This window comes from Astatotilapia calliptera, chromosome 9 (assembly GCF_964374335.1).
Source record: "Astatotilapia calliptera chromosome 9, fAstCal68.1, whole genome shotgun sequence".
In the NCBI taxonomy this organism is placed as follows: Eukaryota; Metazoa; Chordata; class Actinopteri; order Cichliformes; family Cichlidae; genus Astatotilapia; species Astatotilapia calliptera.
Window position 1 is genome coordinate 29,693,774 of NC_137430.1, and position 16,833 is coordinate 29,710,606.

The 16,833-nt window shown below is 42.5% G+C and overlaps 1 protein-coding gene across 3 annotated transcripts; it reads left to right on the forward strand.

Moving 5' to 3' along the window:
- Nucleotides 1–6,441: 6,441 nt before the first annotated feature.
- On the forward strand, nt 6,442–15,713 carry LOC145431156 (uncharacterized). Of its 3 annotated transcripts, none has more exons than XM_080306618.1 (4): nt 6,442–6,572; nt 7,775–7,880; nt 11,483–12,331; nt 12,660–15,713. In XM_080306618.1, the coding sequence occupies exons 2-4, from the start codon at nt 7,863–7,865 to the stop codon at nt 13,347–13,349; spliced, it is 1,557 nt and encodes a 518-aa protein (XP_080162744.1). In that variant the 5' UTR covers nt 6,442–6,572; nt 7,775–7,862; the 3' UTR covers nt 13,350–15,713. The 3 variants fall into 3 exon arrangements, with proteins under 3 accessions (XP_080162744.1, XP_080162742.1, XP_080162743.1); XM_080306616.1 differs by having other exon boundaries at nt 6,443–6,572; nt 12,657–15,713; XM_080306617.1 differs by lacking the exon at nt 6,442–6,572 and adding an exon at nt 6,898–7,054 and having other exon boundaries at nt 12,657–15,713.
- The last annotated feature ends 1,120 nt before the right edge of the window (nt 15,714–16,833 follow it).

The window sequence follows — 16,833 nt, forward strand, 5'->3', positions numbered from 1 at the left end:
CAGCTTAAGCTGTACAATGTTTCAGGAAATAGTTTATTTCCCCTTTTGACACTGTTAGTTCCACACGAGGTAGATGTCTACTACTGCAGACTAAAATTAAATTTCTGTCAGCTGCAAGACACTTGTCTTTAATGTTACTGTTACTCTTACAACCACACATAACCATAAAATGGTGCACAATTCTGAATCCATCAACTCTTTTGCCAATGAAAGAGGAGGGCACTTCTCATGAGTGTAGAGAGCACGTGGAGTGTAAGCCGAGGGATGACTTAACAGATGTGCCACTTGATGAGGGAATAGTTTGCTTTGTTGATGGTTCGAGCTTTACAACAGCAGAGGGACAGGCTAAAACAGGTTTTACTGAAGTAGATAGTGAGAAAATTATCTGTGCAAGACAACTAGCATGTTTCATATTTGCTTAAGCAGCAGAGATGCTAGCTTTAACGGAAGGGTGTAAAGCTACAGAGAGACAATATACACTGATAGCCAATATGCATTTGCTACATTACATTTCTTTGTAGTGCAGTGGGTGAGACGAGGTGTGACAGCCTCTATAGGAAAGCCTGTACAACACAACAAACTCCTGCAAAATCTGCTGGAAGCAAAAATATTGCCCAGTAGAATTGCCATTTGTAAATGTGCAGATCCAGTTGCATTAGGGAATGCTTTTGCAGATAAGATCGCAAAAGAGGCAGCTTTAGGAGCACATGGTGTTCACATTTTAGCAGTGCAACATCAACAGACATCGCCTATTATACAAGATGCACTGGCGGACATGCAGGCCTATTCACCTACTGCAGGAAAAACGGTTGTGGCTTACAGAAGGAGCGAGCTTGCAGGATGGTGTTATTGTCTGTGCGATAAACCAATACTGCCATAGAATTTGTATAGGTCTGCTGCTATTTTGAGCCATGGGCCGTGGGCAGCAGTAGTGCAACATTTTCATACTCTAGGATTTAATACCTTTGAAAAATTTTGCAGGTCATGTATGATATGTTGCAAGCGCAATTCTCGAGGTAATTTGAGACCTAAGAGAGGGAAATTCCCCTGACCCAGTCACCCATTTCAAGTTATTCACATGGATTTTATAGAGCTGTCCAACTGTAATAACTATAAGTATTGTCTAGTGATAGTGTGCCCTTTTCAAAGTGGGTAGTGGGTTCTTCCCATTCTGTGCAAGGCCACCTGGGTTGGCTGGAAGACTGTTTACTTAGCCTGGCAGAGCGAAGGACACTGTCTCAGCTGAACTCTGGACATACACACACACGCACACAGACATATACACACATGCAGATATACACTCATCCCCCCTCCCCCTCCAAACGCCTTCGACGCTTATTCCTGTTAAGGTTCACATAATTGAGGAAGGAGAGTACAAACAACCATTGGTCCAGAAGATCTAGGTCAAACAACTGATTTTAATGAATACACGCGTGGGAAGACCACTATGTTCGCAGACAGGGATTGATCTTCGACTTAATCAAAGCATACACAGATTTTTATAGCATCAGGGTTTGAATTAATGACGCCCCTTCTTACGTCACAGACAGAATATATACATACGTCAAATGAAAACCACAATGACTTTTAACACAGTTTAAAAGAACGTTGTCTTCGTCTTCATGGCAGGTACATCCTGTCACTGCCCACACTGGAAGTTCTACACAACGCCCACTGTTTTAAAAAGGCCCAAAACATCATAAAAGACACCTCACATCCTGGCCACTCCCTGTTCGAACTGTTGCCCTCAGGCAGACGGTACAGGGCAATCAGAGCAAGGACTAATAGACTCAAACACAGCTGTTATCCAACTGCAATAACACATCTGAATACTACAAAAAAATGTCCATCACGCCACTCTTGTGTTAATCTATGCACGGTCTGAAGCATGTGTGTGGGAATGTATGTGAATGTTTTACTGTTATATCTTATTAGTATTTTAAGTATTCTATCTATTTTATTTATTGAATTTTATTGTTTTATTTATATTTTGATATTGCTATGGATGATGCAATGATCGGGGACCATACTTAATTTCGTTGTTCTCATGACAATGACAATAAAGTTTCTGATTCTGATTCTGATGCTCGCTTGTCATCTTGACACCTCAGCAGCAGTTCTGCGACAAACTGCTCTTTTTGCAACCCCAAGCAAAACATGATTAAACTTCCACCTATAAATGATTCTCTCTAACTGAGTGTGTGTGTGTCTATGTCGTCCTCAAATGCTCTCTCATCTCACCCGTTGCACTTCTGACCTTTTACCAGACCAGAGGCTCATCCTTATGTGTAATAACCTAACTGAAACTATATGTACTATGTTGAATAAATGTTTTAATCAAGAACCTCTACTAAAAGCTTAATAAAAGAATATAAAAGTATAACAGACAATTTGAATAACCTAATAATTCAAATAGCCTCGTCTAACCTGCTCCTCAGAATAACTCTGCTTTCACTTCTGCAAACTCTCTGCAACTTCCTGTCAACTCCTGCCTGCAACTTAGTCTTTCTGAAAGACACACACACTGTTTAAACATCTGAATGCAATATCAATACTGTAAATTATATTATTAATGCAATGGTAATGATGATGATTATTTAACAATAGCAGTAAAATAATTTCCCTGATCCACATTCCCTTCCGATGCTGACGTTGAATCAAGGAGACCAGCGCATAGGCTGCAGGCCCGGATGTACCGTCTACACTGTCTGTCTCTCACCCTTTACCCACTCCTGTTGCTTGCCATGTGTTTCTTTGGCGTATTAAGAGTTTTTTCATGTGCTATGTGCAGAGGTGTTTTTTTTCTGTTCTCAAACTGATCTCCCTGTTGGAGCTCAGTCTGGGGGGAGTTATTTTTTTCTCCTTATCTTTCCTCGTGTGGTGCATTTTCCATTGTTATACCTCTCTGACCTGTCTTCACCATGTGATGTTTTTGTGTAATGTATGTATGGTTAGAGGGTAAGATGGCGCCGCCCTTGCGTGCAATAGGTTGGCAGCCTTAACATGAAATTTCCCCTTGTGGGACTAATAAAGGTATATCAATCAATCAATCAATCAATCAATCAACTAGGGAAGCAGATGCCATTTCGGTTGCCAAAGCAATATGTAAGAATATCATCCCAGAACACGGGATTCCGGAGACTATTTATAGTGATGATGGTCCACACTTTGTAAATGAAGTGATTGGATTAATGGCACAGCATCTAGGGATAACACTAAAACATCATTGTTCATATCAGCCACAGTGCAGGGTTGGTAGAGAGAACTAACGGCACAGTAAAGCTGTGAGCTTTGAGATTATATATGGTAGAGCATTTAGAGTTTTAGTCTTCTGTAGTGATGATAGAAACACAGAAGAGAGAGCACATTAGCAGATTGGATGCTCAAAATGTTTAAAAGTAAAGAAGTCATGAGAACAAATGATCTGCCAGATGATTCTGTTTCTCCTCAGGAGCAGAGTCTGAAGTCTGGAGATTGGATGTTGATAAGGCCATGGAGAGGAAGTGCTCCGTTCTTACTGCAGGTTTTCATAGAAAGTATGGAGAATAACACCCTCCCTCCTACTCTTACTCAGGGTCTCATAACACTTATTCCAAAGCCAAACAAGGACTTACTTCTTATTGATAATTGGAGACCCATCTGTCTGCTCAATAATGACTATGAGATTATGGCTTTAGTACTTGCTAACAGAATTAAAGAGTTCTTGGACACAATTATCGATGAGACACAATCAGGCTTAATGAGAAATAGACACATTTCTAATAACATTAGACTGGTTTTGGATCTACTTGATTACTCTGATTTGGTATCTGACAATAGCTTCATTCTCTTCCTGGATTTTTAAAAGGCTTTTGATACAATTGAACATCAATTTATTTTCCAATCTTTGAAAAAATTTGGCTTTAGATAATTTTTCTGTAAAGCTTCAAAACCTTGTACACGAATGGCAATAGCTCAATTAAAATGATTAAGACTCCACCCTTCCCTTCCCTCCCCATCTCCAGCTGCCTCCCTCTTCCCGCTCCACCACAACCACCCACACATGCAGGACCTTGGAGTAGGGGTATTTCACCAGGGTGCAGAGGAGGCTACCCCCCCTGTTACGCCCCAGTCTAGGGGTATAGGAACGCAACATAAGTTTGAAAAAACTGCCCCGCCCTGGTCCCCAAAACCATACACAGAGGGAAACCAATTCCTTAGTGAATCGTGTTTTATTATCTACACTGCAAAAATGAAGCTCCAGGGTGAACAAAGGCCAAAATAACAAACAAAACAAGCTAAGTCAGGAGGAGGTGCTATCTAAAACCCTATGTGAAATCAAACATCAAACAAAAGACAAGCGCTACACCTAACTCCCTAACTGAAATAAACAGGAGAAAACAGTGCAAGGAAAAACAATACGGCAGCTCACCCCTTCTGTTGCAGTGCTATTTACAATGTGCTATGTACAATGAAAGCTAATATACACACTATATACAAAACTCAGAAAAGCCGCACAAATCACAAGCACAAATGTCTCAGGTTTTGGAGGCCAGGGTCAGGTCTGCTGCAGCTGTCAGTGGCTGCCCCAGGTAGCTCCAAGCCCTCCTGGGTTTTAAATGCACCTTAGAACACACATGCATCAACACTACAATGAGCGGGTGGAGGGAGGTTTGGAGTCTTCTCTCACCCCCGTTCTCTGCGACCTGCTGGAGCGGGGGGGCTGGGAGGAGGAGTTGGCCGTCCGACTGCGGTCTGGAGTGTGGGGCCTCCCTGCTGCTGCGGAGTCGGGGCGGTCTGCCTCTCCCCACCGCAGGGAAAAGGGTAACACCACCTGGGTCTGGGTGCAGTTCCCCCCTCCAGGGGCAAGGGTACCTAGACCCGGTTTGTAGAGTACGCTTGGGGAGTGTGATCGTGTGTACAGCGTCTCTTCATGTCTGTCTCCACGTTGGTTGAGTGTGGAGTAAGTGCATATGAGAGCATGAGGGTGGGAATGGATGTTTGTATCTGTGTGTGCCTGTATGTCTGTGTCTATATGTCAGGTTGGGTGTCAGGCGCCACCTCTCTGGGGACATCTCAGGCCCTCCAAGGTTTGGAGGCCTATCTCCCCCCACCACCACTTCCCCTGCCAGTGGCGGACTCCCTCAGACATCGGTGCGTTGGTGGTTCTTTGTGTCCGGGGATGGGCGTCCAGGTACACACCGGCTCACTCCTTGGTGGCCGCTTATCGGGGCCTGGAGCCTGGGGCTCACTCGGGCCACTTCGGAGGTGGGGTGCCCCCGGCCTCTCGGCCTGGGGCTCGGTCACTCAGGCACAGCTGGCTGCCGGCGGAGCTCACGGGCGCGTCACTGCAACTCCCCCTGGCTTCTGCTCCGCGGCTGCTGAGTGAACCCTCATCTGGGACTCTCCTCAGCTCTTTCCGGGACAGTGGCGCGGCTGCCCCTCTGTTAGTCTTCCTTGGTCTATTGTGTTCTGGGGGCCTCTGGATGTCTGGAGTTTTGATCTCCTCCATACCTGCTTCAAGCCCTGGAGGACGGGGCTGTGGCCCCCCCACACCCTCTAGCAGATTATTACATGAAGGAACCTTTTAAAAAACAAAAAACAAGCGCGTCCATGCTCACAGGTGTACACACGGGTGATCACACCCACAAACTACACCCTTTTTGGCTCCTACCTCAAAGCACACTGTGTTCTGTTGATCTTATGAGCTGCACAATAATGTTTAATATTTAGTATTTACTGTCATATTCCCATATATCATTGTGATGTTGTTTTTTCTATTACTCTTGTTCTCTTCTGCTTGCTTTCTTTTTTCTTTCTCAGCAGGTGATCCAGGTGATTGATATATGCATTTTTTTCTTCTCTGCCCGTTCTGTTGGTTTTTGTCTTTTTTTTCTCTGCCCGTTCTGTTGGTTTTTGTCTTTTGCCCTTCTCCCCCGTCCCTCTTCTCAGCTGTTTCTCTTTCCCTCTTTCTTTCTCCCCTTCTTTCCCCCAGTCAAGTCTGTCCCGTATTCAGTAAGTGAAAATAAAATAAACAATAAAAGGTGAATCAAATGGACCATTACGGCAAGGCTGGGATGGTCAATTTGGAAAGTAAATCCGTTGGGCAATAAAATGATTAAGACTCCACCCCAAGATTTGACCTGTTTTACAAGGAATCACCATAGCTGATAAGGAGCTCATCATCAGCCAGCTAGCTGATGACAACACTCTTCTTGAAGAATGCAAATCAAATCCGTCCAGCCCTTAGTGTTATTAGTGATTTCTCTGAGGCATCTGGTTTATGTCTAAATCTAAAAAAATGTGAATTGCTAGCAATTAAAGACTGCACTGCAAATGCTCTCTGTAACATTTCTGTTAAACAAGGAGTCACATACCCAGGACTGTTAATATCCAAAGACCAAAAGTCAAGATGCTCGTCAAACTTTTAAAAAAAAAGTACGTTCTAAATGAAGCTTCAGACGTCACTAATCACGTGACTCTGGCCAAACGAATCAAGCCTCGACACAGTGCTTCTGAAGCAGTTAATCTTTCTGACACACGCACCGGAGTGTCAGCTTCAAGCAGACCATTGCTACCTCTCACATCTAAAGGTAAGTGTCAAGGTAACTTTGAACTGAGTTCAGTCAATCTCGAGTTTTTCGAAGTTTTCTGAATGAAGTTTTCTGTTGCTCTCTGCGAGAGGAGACCGTTAAAGGCGAGGCTCTCCAGAGTGTAGCAAAACAGGAAACCGCAGCTGGGTGTGTGTAAGTGTGCAAACGAATAGATTAGAAGTGCAAGTGAGCCACGAGTATAGAAAGGTCAAGTTTTGTGAGTTGTTTTTCTCACCACTGATCACGCGCTCAACACTCTACACATACTTGCATCACACGCGCTCTCAAGCATCAGTATCCGGTAGTTCAGTGATGATGCGATGAATCCTACTTCCGGGCCTAAACGCTCCCGTGTTCAATATGCCGCAATGCTGTGTTCCTCGTTGTTTTAACCAATCTGGCTCAAAACAACAGTCTAATCTGTCATTTTACTGGTTTCCTTGTGAAAAGAGAGAGAAGAGGAAGTGGCTGAAGTTGATAAGGTATGTTAGTGAGCCACGAGTATAGAAAGGTCAAGTTTCATGAGTTGTTTTTCTCACCACTGATCACGCGCTCAACACTCTACACATACTTGCATCACACGCGCGCTCTCGAGCATCGGTATTGTACAATTCTGGGCGTCACGTGAGTTGCAGGCGTTACCATATAACGGAAATCTCCATTGTTCTGTAGCAGTGGTTCTCAAGCGTTTCACAACGAGTTTCACCCTTACGAGCGACATCACAGCACAGTAGTATAGGCCTATTTAACACCACATACACATACTTGCCAACATTCAAAAGGGATCTATCTATCTATCTATCTATCTATCTATCTATCTATCTATCTATCTATCTATCTATCTATCTATCTATCTATCTATCTATCTATCTATCTATCTATCTATCTATCTATCTATCTATCTATCTATCTATCCACACACATATATATATATGTGTGTGGATATATATATATGTGTGTGTGTGTGTGTGTGTGTATTGGTGTGTCAGCCCACTGGGCATTTGATTCTAATAACAGGCCTCAGTCTCTCCTGCTATACTGCTAAATTTTGTATCGGTGCTCAAACCTTTTGTGTTTGTTTCCAATAAGTTTCCCACCTCGGGAAGCAAAAATGTGTTCTTTTACTTGTGAGATGAACATATGAGACACTTTGACTCTTCAGTGCAGTGTGGAGCCTAACAAAGATCTGTTTTGTGTCCCAGCTGATCAGCAGGAGGAGAAGAGTCTGACGGAGCAGCAGAGGAACATTTTCAGCTACTTGGACTCAGCTCAGCCACTACAGAGAAAACAATGAGCTCAACACAGAAGGTGACAGACAGAGCAGGGCGATATGACCGAAAATATTTATCACGATATACATTTGAAAATGTGCGATAACAATATGACTGACGATACAAGTGACGCGAGACAAAATACTTTACAACTCCACAACTTTATTAAAAAAAACCCATCAATGTATTTTCATTTAAACAAACAGCTGTTTTTTATGTGCATTAAAGTTATATAAAAATTTAACAGTGCAAATGCAAATTCCTTGCTGACAGTTTAACCAAAAGGCATTTCCAGTGGAAATTGGCCGACATTTGCTCCGAGGAATTTGCATTTGCACTGTTAATATTTTTGGTCATATCGCCCTGCTCTACTTTCATGTGTTACTGTTTAGGTTTAAATTAGTTTGATGTTTGCTGCCTTTTTCTTATTGTAAAAAAAACCCTCAGGTTACAATCAGACATTTTTCTTCACTGAACCTGTTGGGTCTAAACTCAGACCCCGCTGTCTCCAGGACTTATTCCCATGAAAGAAAAACAAGGCAACAGCAATCGATCAATTTACTTGCAAGGGAGGCCTCGTCGGTATCTCAGAAACGCACTTTGTTTACTTCAAACTTCAGACTAACTGAAGTCTGAAGTTTGTTAAGACAGATATTAACAGACTTCAGTTAGTCCAGAATAAGGCGTCTAGATTAGATGTTCATACTATACTAATTAAAAACAGACCGATCCTCGCCTCACAAAACGCGCTACTTCGCGTAACCCAGCTTTGCTTATCAGAGAAGTATGTGTCACTCGATAGAGCGGCTGTTGTCTGCGAGACCTGTCGGCGAACTGGTGGAGCATTTGGAGCCTCACTACATACTTCCAAACCGCTGCATTTTTAATCTTAATCGCTTCCATACTGAGGTGAAAAGGAAGCGATTTGTCCCGTACTTCAGCTAGAATGGGGGAAAAAGACTCTGGAGTTAGTCTGTGTCCTTAAGCTGTAGCTGCCTCTTCTTCTCTCATGTTTTCTAAGTAGCTGACAGCTGGTAACTGTGCAGGGGCGGCTCTAGCAAAGCTTTTCCAGGGGGCAGGTAGGGCATTAACAAGAAAAGGGAGGCACAAAAAATACTTTTCTTTGTTATTTCATTTAAAGGACTAACTTTTAATAAATAATTATCTGAATCTTACAACCAAAGTGGTCATCTGATTAAATGTATAGAAATCCATTACTGTATATGGTAACTATTAAGTCTAATTTACACCCTGGTAAGTAGTGATGGGTCGGTCGCGAACGAAATGGCTCTTAGAGCCGGATCTTTGACGTGAACGACGCGAGCCGTGGTTTTTTTTTTTTTCTTTCTCTCACCCTCTCTCGCACTTTTTTACGCTTCACTCCGCACGTGAGCCTTGTGCTTTGCACTGGGCAGAGGGGGGAGGAGCGGTAGTCACACTGGCAATAGCACAGGAACAGAGTGGGAGGGAGAGAGAGAGCCAGGGACAACAACATCACATTAGAAAGGTATAGTGATCATCCACAACTATTTTCAGTTGCAGATGGTAAAGGATTCAGAAAGTTTATTCATGCAGGCCCATATGACAGAGAATATGCATGTTCTTTCTGTTTTCATATTTTAATGTATATTTAATTGTGTTGTGGTTTGCAGTGTTTTGTGTTGTTTCACTTTAAAAAAATTTAAAAGGAAAAACCTGAAAATTTAAATAGTTAAAAGTTGAACTGTGAATAGTTGGTTTTTGTATTATATGATTTATTTATTACATTTTATGTGGAGTGAATAAATAAAAGTATATTTACCATGACCCCTAGAGACAAAGCACGCACAAACTTCAAAACACGTACAAACCCTGAAGCGCGTACAAACTCCAAAACACGTAAAAACTCCATAGCACGTACAAACTCAGAAGCACGTACAAAACACAACAGAAGTGCTCCAGGATGCTAGGCACAGTGTTGAGCTTTTGTTACCTAGTGGCTACACAAGCCAGCGACAGGTAACAGGTAAATGAACTTTTTTGTTTTTAATTATTTGTCAGTGCGCCCCAGGGCAGCTGTGGCTACAATGTAGCTTGCCATTGCCAGTGTGTGAATGTGTGTGTGAATGGGTGAATGACTGAATGTAGTGTAAAGCGCTTTGGGGTCCTTAGGGACTGAGTAAAGCGCTATACAAATGCAGGCCATTTACCATATATGAGTGCTTGTGTATAAATACACAAACAATACACATATGCTTTCAATTGTGTCATTTAAGTGATCTAGGTAGCTCTGTTTTGGGAGTTCAGTTAACACTAGAAATGTGTTTTGGAGTTTGTACATGCTTTGTCTCTAGGGGCAACCGTATATATTTATATATAAACATATATAAATAAAACCACTTTTTTTTTTACATTAGTAGTTCCTTTTCTGCATAATTTTATATTATTGTTAATAATTAATTATCCGGTTCGGAGCTGAAAGAGCTGGCTCTTTTTAGTGAGCCGAGCCGAAAGAGCCGGTTCTCTAAAAAGAGCCAGAAATCCCATCACTACTGGTAAGCTATAGCCCTTTTTCCTTTGGGAAGGTACCATCTGTGCATTGTGCAATTCTGTTGAAGAAAGATGGTGAATCTATTTAATTATTGTAGAAACATAATTGATTATTTCTGTGCATTTGATTTACACGTGCATTAAATTAAAGTTGATTATGTCAATTAAGCATCATGAGGTGGAGGGCGGGGGTGGTTCTGGGAGATTTTTGCTGGGAGTTGGCAACTCTATTAGTTAGGTTGTTTAATACTTCTGATAAGTACTCTTTATAATACTAGAATAGGAAGGATGGTGCAGGTTTAAGTTTATTAGATTGATGTGTGTTGCTGAACTATAAAATATTTGAATAGAATAGAATTAAACTTTATTGTCATTGCACATGTCACAGGTACAGGGCAACGAAATGCAGTTTGCATCCATCCAGAAGTGCTTTAGCCATGATATAGATATATTACAATATATATTAGCAATAATATAGATATGTAAGTATATTACAGAAATGGGTCCAGGGCTCGCAAAATTTCAAAATCCCTGGTATCCCTTTGGGCAGAGACTCTTCAGTTTTTGGTAGCCCAAAATAAATTTAAGTAGGCCAAATAAAAAAGAGCAATTTTTTGATTGATGTTTTGTTTCCTGTTTTGTTTCCGTTACAATACTATACATTAAAGTATAATATTGTAACGGAAACAAAACATTAATCAAAAAATTGTTGAAACACAAATTACAACATTGTATAAAAATTACAACCATCAACTCAAATGCTTGGTTCTAATTGAACAGAAATTTCTATGAACTTGTAAGAACTGTGTAGGACATGAATCAGTCTGTGTCAGATCCTGAATTTAAAATTGAAGTCACGGGTAAGAGGCAAGTGGAACCAAGATCTAGGCCATTTGCTTTTTGAAGTTTGCGAAGACTGCTAAATTTTGCCAGTGGTAGTTCACTCTTTGCAGAACTACCAGCAGGTGGGGATAAGAGACCTTTAAGGTGTTTGGTGCCACACTCCACCTTCAGGTTTAAAACTAGTGTTAATGGAGGGAGTTTGAAGGTTGAGTTTGTTCCACGACTGCATTTCACTCACTGCCTCTGTTTGTATCTCTGTCACTGCAGGACCAACATGGAGCGAGAAGTCAGCGCTCTCAGGAGGCCGACAAACCTCAACCAAGAAAGAGAGAGAAAACACACACCTGTGACGAGTGTGGGAAGGGTTTTACTGAGAAGGCTAATCTAAAACGTCATCAGGTCATCCACACTGGAGAGAGACCATTCAGCTGTGACTTGTGTGGAAAGTCTTTTTCCTTGAAGGGTCACCTAAAAACACACCAACTCATCCACAGTGGAGTTAAAGCGTACAGCTGTGATCAGTGTGGCAGAGCTTTTACTCACAGTAGCAACTTACAGAGTCATCTAGTTACCCACTCTGGACTTAAGGCATACAGCTGTGACGAGTGTGGGAGGGGTTTTGCTTTGAAGGGTTCACTGAAACAGCATCAGGTCATCCACACTGGAGAGAGACCGTTCAGCTGTGACTTGTGTGGAAAGTCTTTTTCCATGAAGGGTCACCTAAAATCACACCAACTCATCCACAGTGAGGTTAAAGCGTACAGCTGTGATCAGTGTGGCAGAGCTTTTACTCACAGTGGTAGCTTACAGAGTCATCTAGTTACCCACTCTGGAATTAAGGCATACAGCTGTGACATCTGTGGAAAAACTTTCAGCCAGAGAGGGTACCGAAATATACATCTACGCATTCACACCGGACATGATGTGTACTGCTGTGAACAGTGTGGCAAATACTTTGCTACAGACGCACAGTTACAACAACACATGTTTAGCCACACTGAGCAGAGACCTTATAAATGTGACCTGTGTGAGAAGACTTTTAAAGCTCCACATTACCTGAGAGGACACCAACAGATCCACACCAGAAAGAGACTCTCCAAGTGCAGTTACTGTGAGGTATGTATTTATATTGTTATCTTGTCATTTTAGCCTGACTGTTTGGAACAACTCTGCTCATTAAACTGTGTTAGCATGTTAGCAATTCTACTGCATGGAAAAGCAGCTCTGAGTGATTATTCAGATTTTCATGTCAGTTATGATTTTAGTATTACTGTAGTATTATGGTGGTAGTATTGTAGTTATTGCAGCCCAGTAAACTGAGTGTGTTAACTGAAACAGTCAAATGTAATTGGACGTCTGCAGAGATGCTCTTTATTTCAGGCGACGTTCAGGATAAAAATGTTGAAGGACTGACTTACACTGTCTTTGTGTCTTTGTTTAGAAGCAGAGCGACACAGATGGATCCAGTTCTCAACCCTGTCATCACCGTGGTGGTGGGAAAGACTTTCGTTGTGACCTTTGTGGAAAAACTTTCAGTCGACGAGACGCCCTAAAAACACATCAACGTAGACACACTGGAGACAAACTGCAATACTGCAAAGAATGTGGGAGAAGCTTCACCACATCACGTAACTTAAAAAAGCATGAACTGATTCACAGTGGGGTTAAAAAGCACCTCTGTGATCAGTGTGGGTCATCCTTCACCACTGCATGGGAGCTTAAAACACACAAACGAGTCCACACAGGAGAGAAACCATACAAGTGCAGACACTGTGACAAAAGCTTCTCACGTTCATATGGTCGTAACTCTCATGAACGTACACACATGGAAGGAAACTACAGCTGTGACCAGTGTGACAAGAGCTTCAGGAATCTCAGTTCATACTCCAAACACAAACGATCCCACGTTACTAATAAACTGTTTCACTGTTACCAATGTGCCCAAACATTCACCTCATTGTCTGCTCTGTGCAAACATCAGCGTGATCACTCAGGGCTGAAATCACTCCCATCACTGGATCACAGTGAATCTGAAGAGACAGAAAGATCCTCTGGTTTCAGTGTCAGACTCAAAAAGCTTGAGATCAGGCTCCACAGAGTTCAGATAGAATCATTTAAACTTGTGTTGAACTGAACTGGTTGCTGGGCTGAACTTCTACATAATACAGATTTACATGGGATCTTATTTTCTGTTGTTTTACTGAGTCAGTTTTGTCCTTTTTTCTCTGTCCTGGTTTTGCTCGTCTGTAAATAATTGAAACTCAGTCAAATAGTTCATTGTTCTCCAGCAAAACGTTTTGGAAACTCATGTTTAACCTTTAAAACTCTGACATGTTTTAGCACACAAGGCTTCATCGGGGAGTTCACTCATGATTGGACCATGAGAATAAAGGTTTTTAGTTCTTTCAAAGAGAGTCTTGGAGGTGTTTGATGTTTCTGTTTTTTCTGAAACCACCTGAAAGAAAAACTATTTTTCTTGCTTTATGTAGTGTGGAAGTTTTTAATGTTTCTTCATTTGTGATGTTCTTGAATGTGTTGACATGAAGATGGTACAAATAAACTGTCCTTTTAGCTTTAGCTCCTAATTTATTCATTATTTATGGCTGTAGCACAGCAGCAGTTTCTTGATTAACACATGGAGGGCTCGGGATCTGATGGTAAATAATGTTTTGTGTCCTTGTACACATCATACAGCTCAGCTGTTCCACAGATGTCAGGTTTACACAGTGGGATGATTTGTAAGAACGCAGCTCTCCTGTGGATAAATCCTTACTCTTAGCCTCAGGACCTCACACAGTCCCAGCAGGTTCGGTCAGAAGATTTATACCTTTTTCATTTCTATATGATTCTTCTTGCATCTGAACAAAGATGATGATGAGTCATTTATGAAAAAAGAAGCAAAAAATCAGAATCTTCATCAGAATTGTGAACATCACAGCAGATGCCTTTGTGTGAAAGTAACTGAGAATAAAACACAGAAAAACATGAAGGAGATTTTTCTGGCCTGACTTTTTATAGCAGATAACCTTAAAAATATTCTGCAATGCTCTGCATATTGTTACGGTTCGGCGTTGGCAGTGTATTGTTTTAGGCGTTTTGTTTTGGCGTGACTGTTATGTGTTTCCTGTTTTACTTTGAAAGTCTTTGTTATCTTAGTGTTCAATTTACGTTTCCTTGTCTCGTCAGGTCTAATTTGCCCCAGCTGTGTTTCCCTCCTGTGGTCCATTCCCTAATTGCTCCTTCTATGTATTTAAGCCCTGTGTTTCTGTATGTCATGGTCGCGATCTCCCCCGTGTTGTAAATAGTTTGGTGTTTTGTTGTAAATAAATAGTTTGTTGTAAATAGATTTGTCGATACTTTCGTTTCGGGATTTTGGTGGTGAGCTTTAGTGGGAGTTTTTGTGTGTTTTTTTTTTCTTTATTTTTACTTTTTTCGTGTTGCACTCCGGTTGCCTAGGCCGGGGTGTAACATATGGGGGCTCGTCCAATCGCTGAGGGGTCCGAGGACCGCTTCAGCCGTCCGCCGTCGCTGGAGGGTCCGAGGGCCGGTCCAGCCTTCATCCGCCTTCGCTGGAGGGTCCGAGGGACCGCCCCAGCCTTCGTCGTCTGCTGGAGGGTCCGAGGGACTGCTCCAGCCTTCATCCGCCTTCGCTGGAGGGTCCGGGGAACCGCTCCAGCCTTCTGCAGCTGGTGGGCTGCGTGTCCGTGTTTTCAGCTGGTGGGCTGCGTGTCCGTGTTTGCAGCTGGTGGGCTACGTGTCCGTGTTTGCAGCTGGTGGGCTGCGTGTCCGTGTTTGCGGCTAGTGAGCTGCTCGTTTGTCTTCACTGGAGGATCCGAGGGACCGCTCCAGCCTTCGTTTGTCTTCGCTGGAGGATCCGAGGGACCGCTCCAGCCTTCTGCAGCTGGTGGGCTGCGTGTCCGTGTTTGCAGCTGGTGGGCTGCGTGTCTGTTTTTGCAGCTAGTGAGCTGCTCGTCTGTCTTCGCTGGAGGACCCGTGGGACCGCTCCAGCCTTTCGTCTGTCTTCGCTGGAGGATCCGAGGGCCCGCTCCAGTTTTCCGTTTCCACTGGAGGACCCGTCCAGCCATCAGCGTCGCCTGCGGGACGGCGGCCGGTGCCGTATGGGCTGGACATGGAACAAACATTTTTCGTTGGGGTTGTATGTTTTAAATGTTTGTTTTTTTTGGGTGGGGGCGTATGTTACGGTTCGGCGTTGGCAGTGTATTGTTTTAGGCGTTTTGTTTTGGCGTGACTGTTATGTGTTTCCTGTTTTACTTTGAAAGTCTGTGTTATCTTAGTGTTCAGTTTACGTTTCCTTGTCTCGTCAGGTCTAATTTGCCCCAGCTGTGTTTCCCTCCTGTGGTCCATTCCCTAATTGCTCCTTCTATGTATTTAAGCCCTGTGTTTCTGTATGTCATGGTCGCGATCTTCCCCCCGTTGTAAATAGTTTGACGTTTTTGTGTTTTGATGTAAATAAATATCGTATTTTGCTTTGAAGAAATAGTTGTCGATACTTTCGTTTTGGGATTATTTTTGTGGAAGCCCGTATTAGTTTTTTCTCGTGTGTTTTTGCCTTATTTTTATTTTTCCTGCGTTGCACACCGGTTGCCTAGGCCGGGGTGTAACAATATAAAGTTTAAATTTCTTCACTATTGAACAACAGAAAAAATAGGCTTTCTTGTCCGAGGTCGTTTAAGTGAAAAAAAGAAAAGAAAAAGACAGCGCTGTGAACAACAGTAGACTGGTGGGTAATAAGCGAATGAATAATGCAGAAAACAGAGATTTGACACGGAAAGCTGTTCTTGAAGTACAGAGAGAGAGAGAGAGCTAGCTGTGCATGAAGTGTGATTTTAATAGTCGTGGAGGCAAAACAGCAAAACGCATGACGACATTGATCAATGTGAAGCGCAGTTTGCTGCTTCTTTTGCTGCTGGCTCAGTGAATTTTCGTTGGAGAGAGACCAAACCTGCAGCTCAGAATCAGTGCAAAAAGATGTAAATACAGAGCGGACCCGACGCATTAGAATCGCTGATCTCTGACAGCGTTTCGGTCTGCGGGCCGTCGGGTGAGAAAGCGGAGAAAGACAAAGCTGATTCTGATGCGTTGGATCCGCTCTGTGTTTATGTCTTTGTGTGGAATCCGTGTACCTGCTCTCATTTACTGTTTGTTGGTTGTTGAAATAGTTTTGTGAGCTTTAATCTGAGAATATGCCATTTCTGGCAAAACACAGTTATATTTAAAAGTCAATTCAGGATGTAATGAATCGATATCGCTTTAGGCAGCATGGTGGTTAGCACTGTTGCCTCACAGCAAGAAGGTCCTGAGTTCAATTCCAACATCACCGGGGTCTTTCTGTGTGGAGTTTGCATGTTCTCCCCGTGTTTATGTGGGTTCCTTCTGGGTACTCCGGCTTCCTCCCACCGTCCAAAGACATGCAGCTTGTGGGGATAGGTTACAGTTTTTTTAAATTGGTTTGGTACTATTTTCACAACTAAAGTGTGCATTTTCAAATCTCTCAGTACAAAACTCACATTTGATCACATTTGTAACACCACTAGTCATTCTTTCAAATCTGATGTCATGAGTTCATTGTATTTGCACATATTTTCATTCCACTTAAT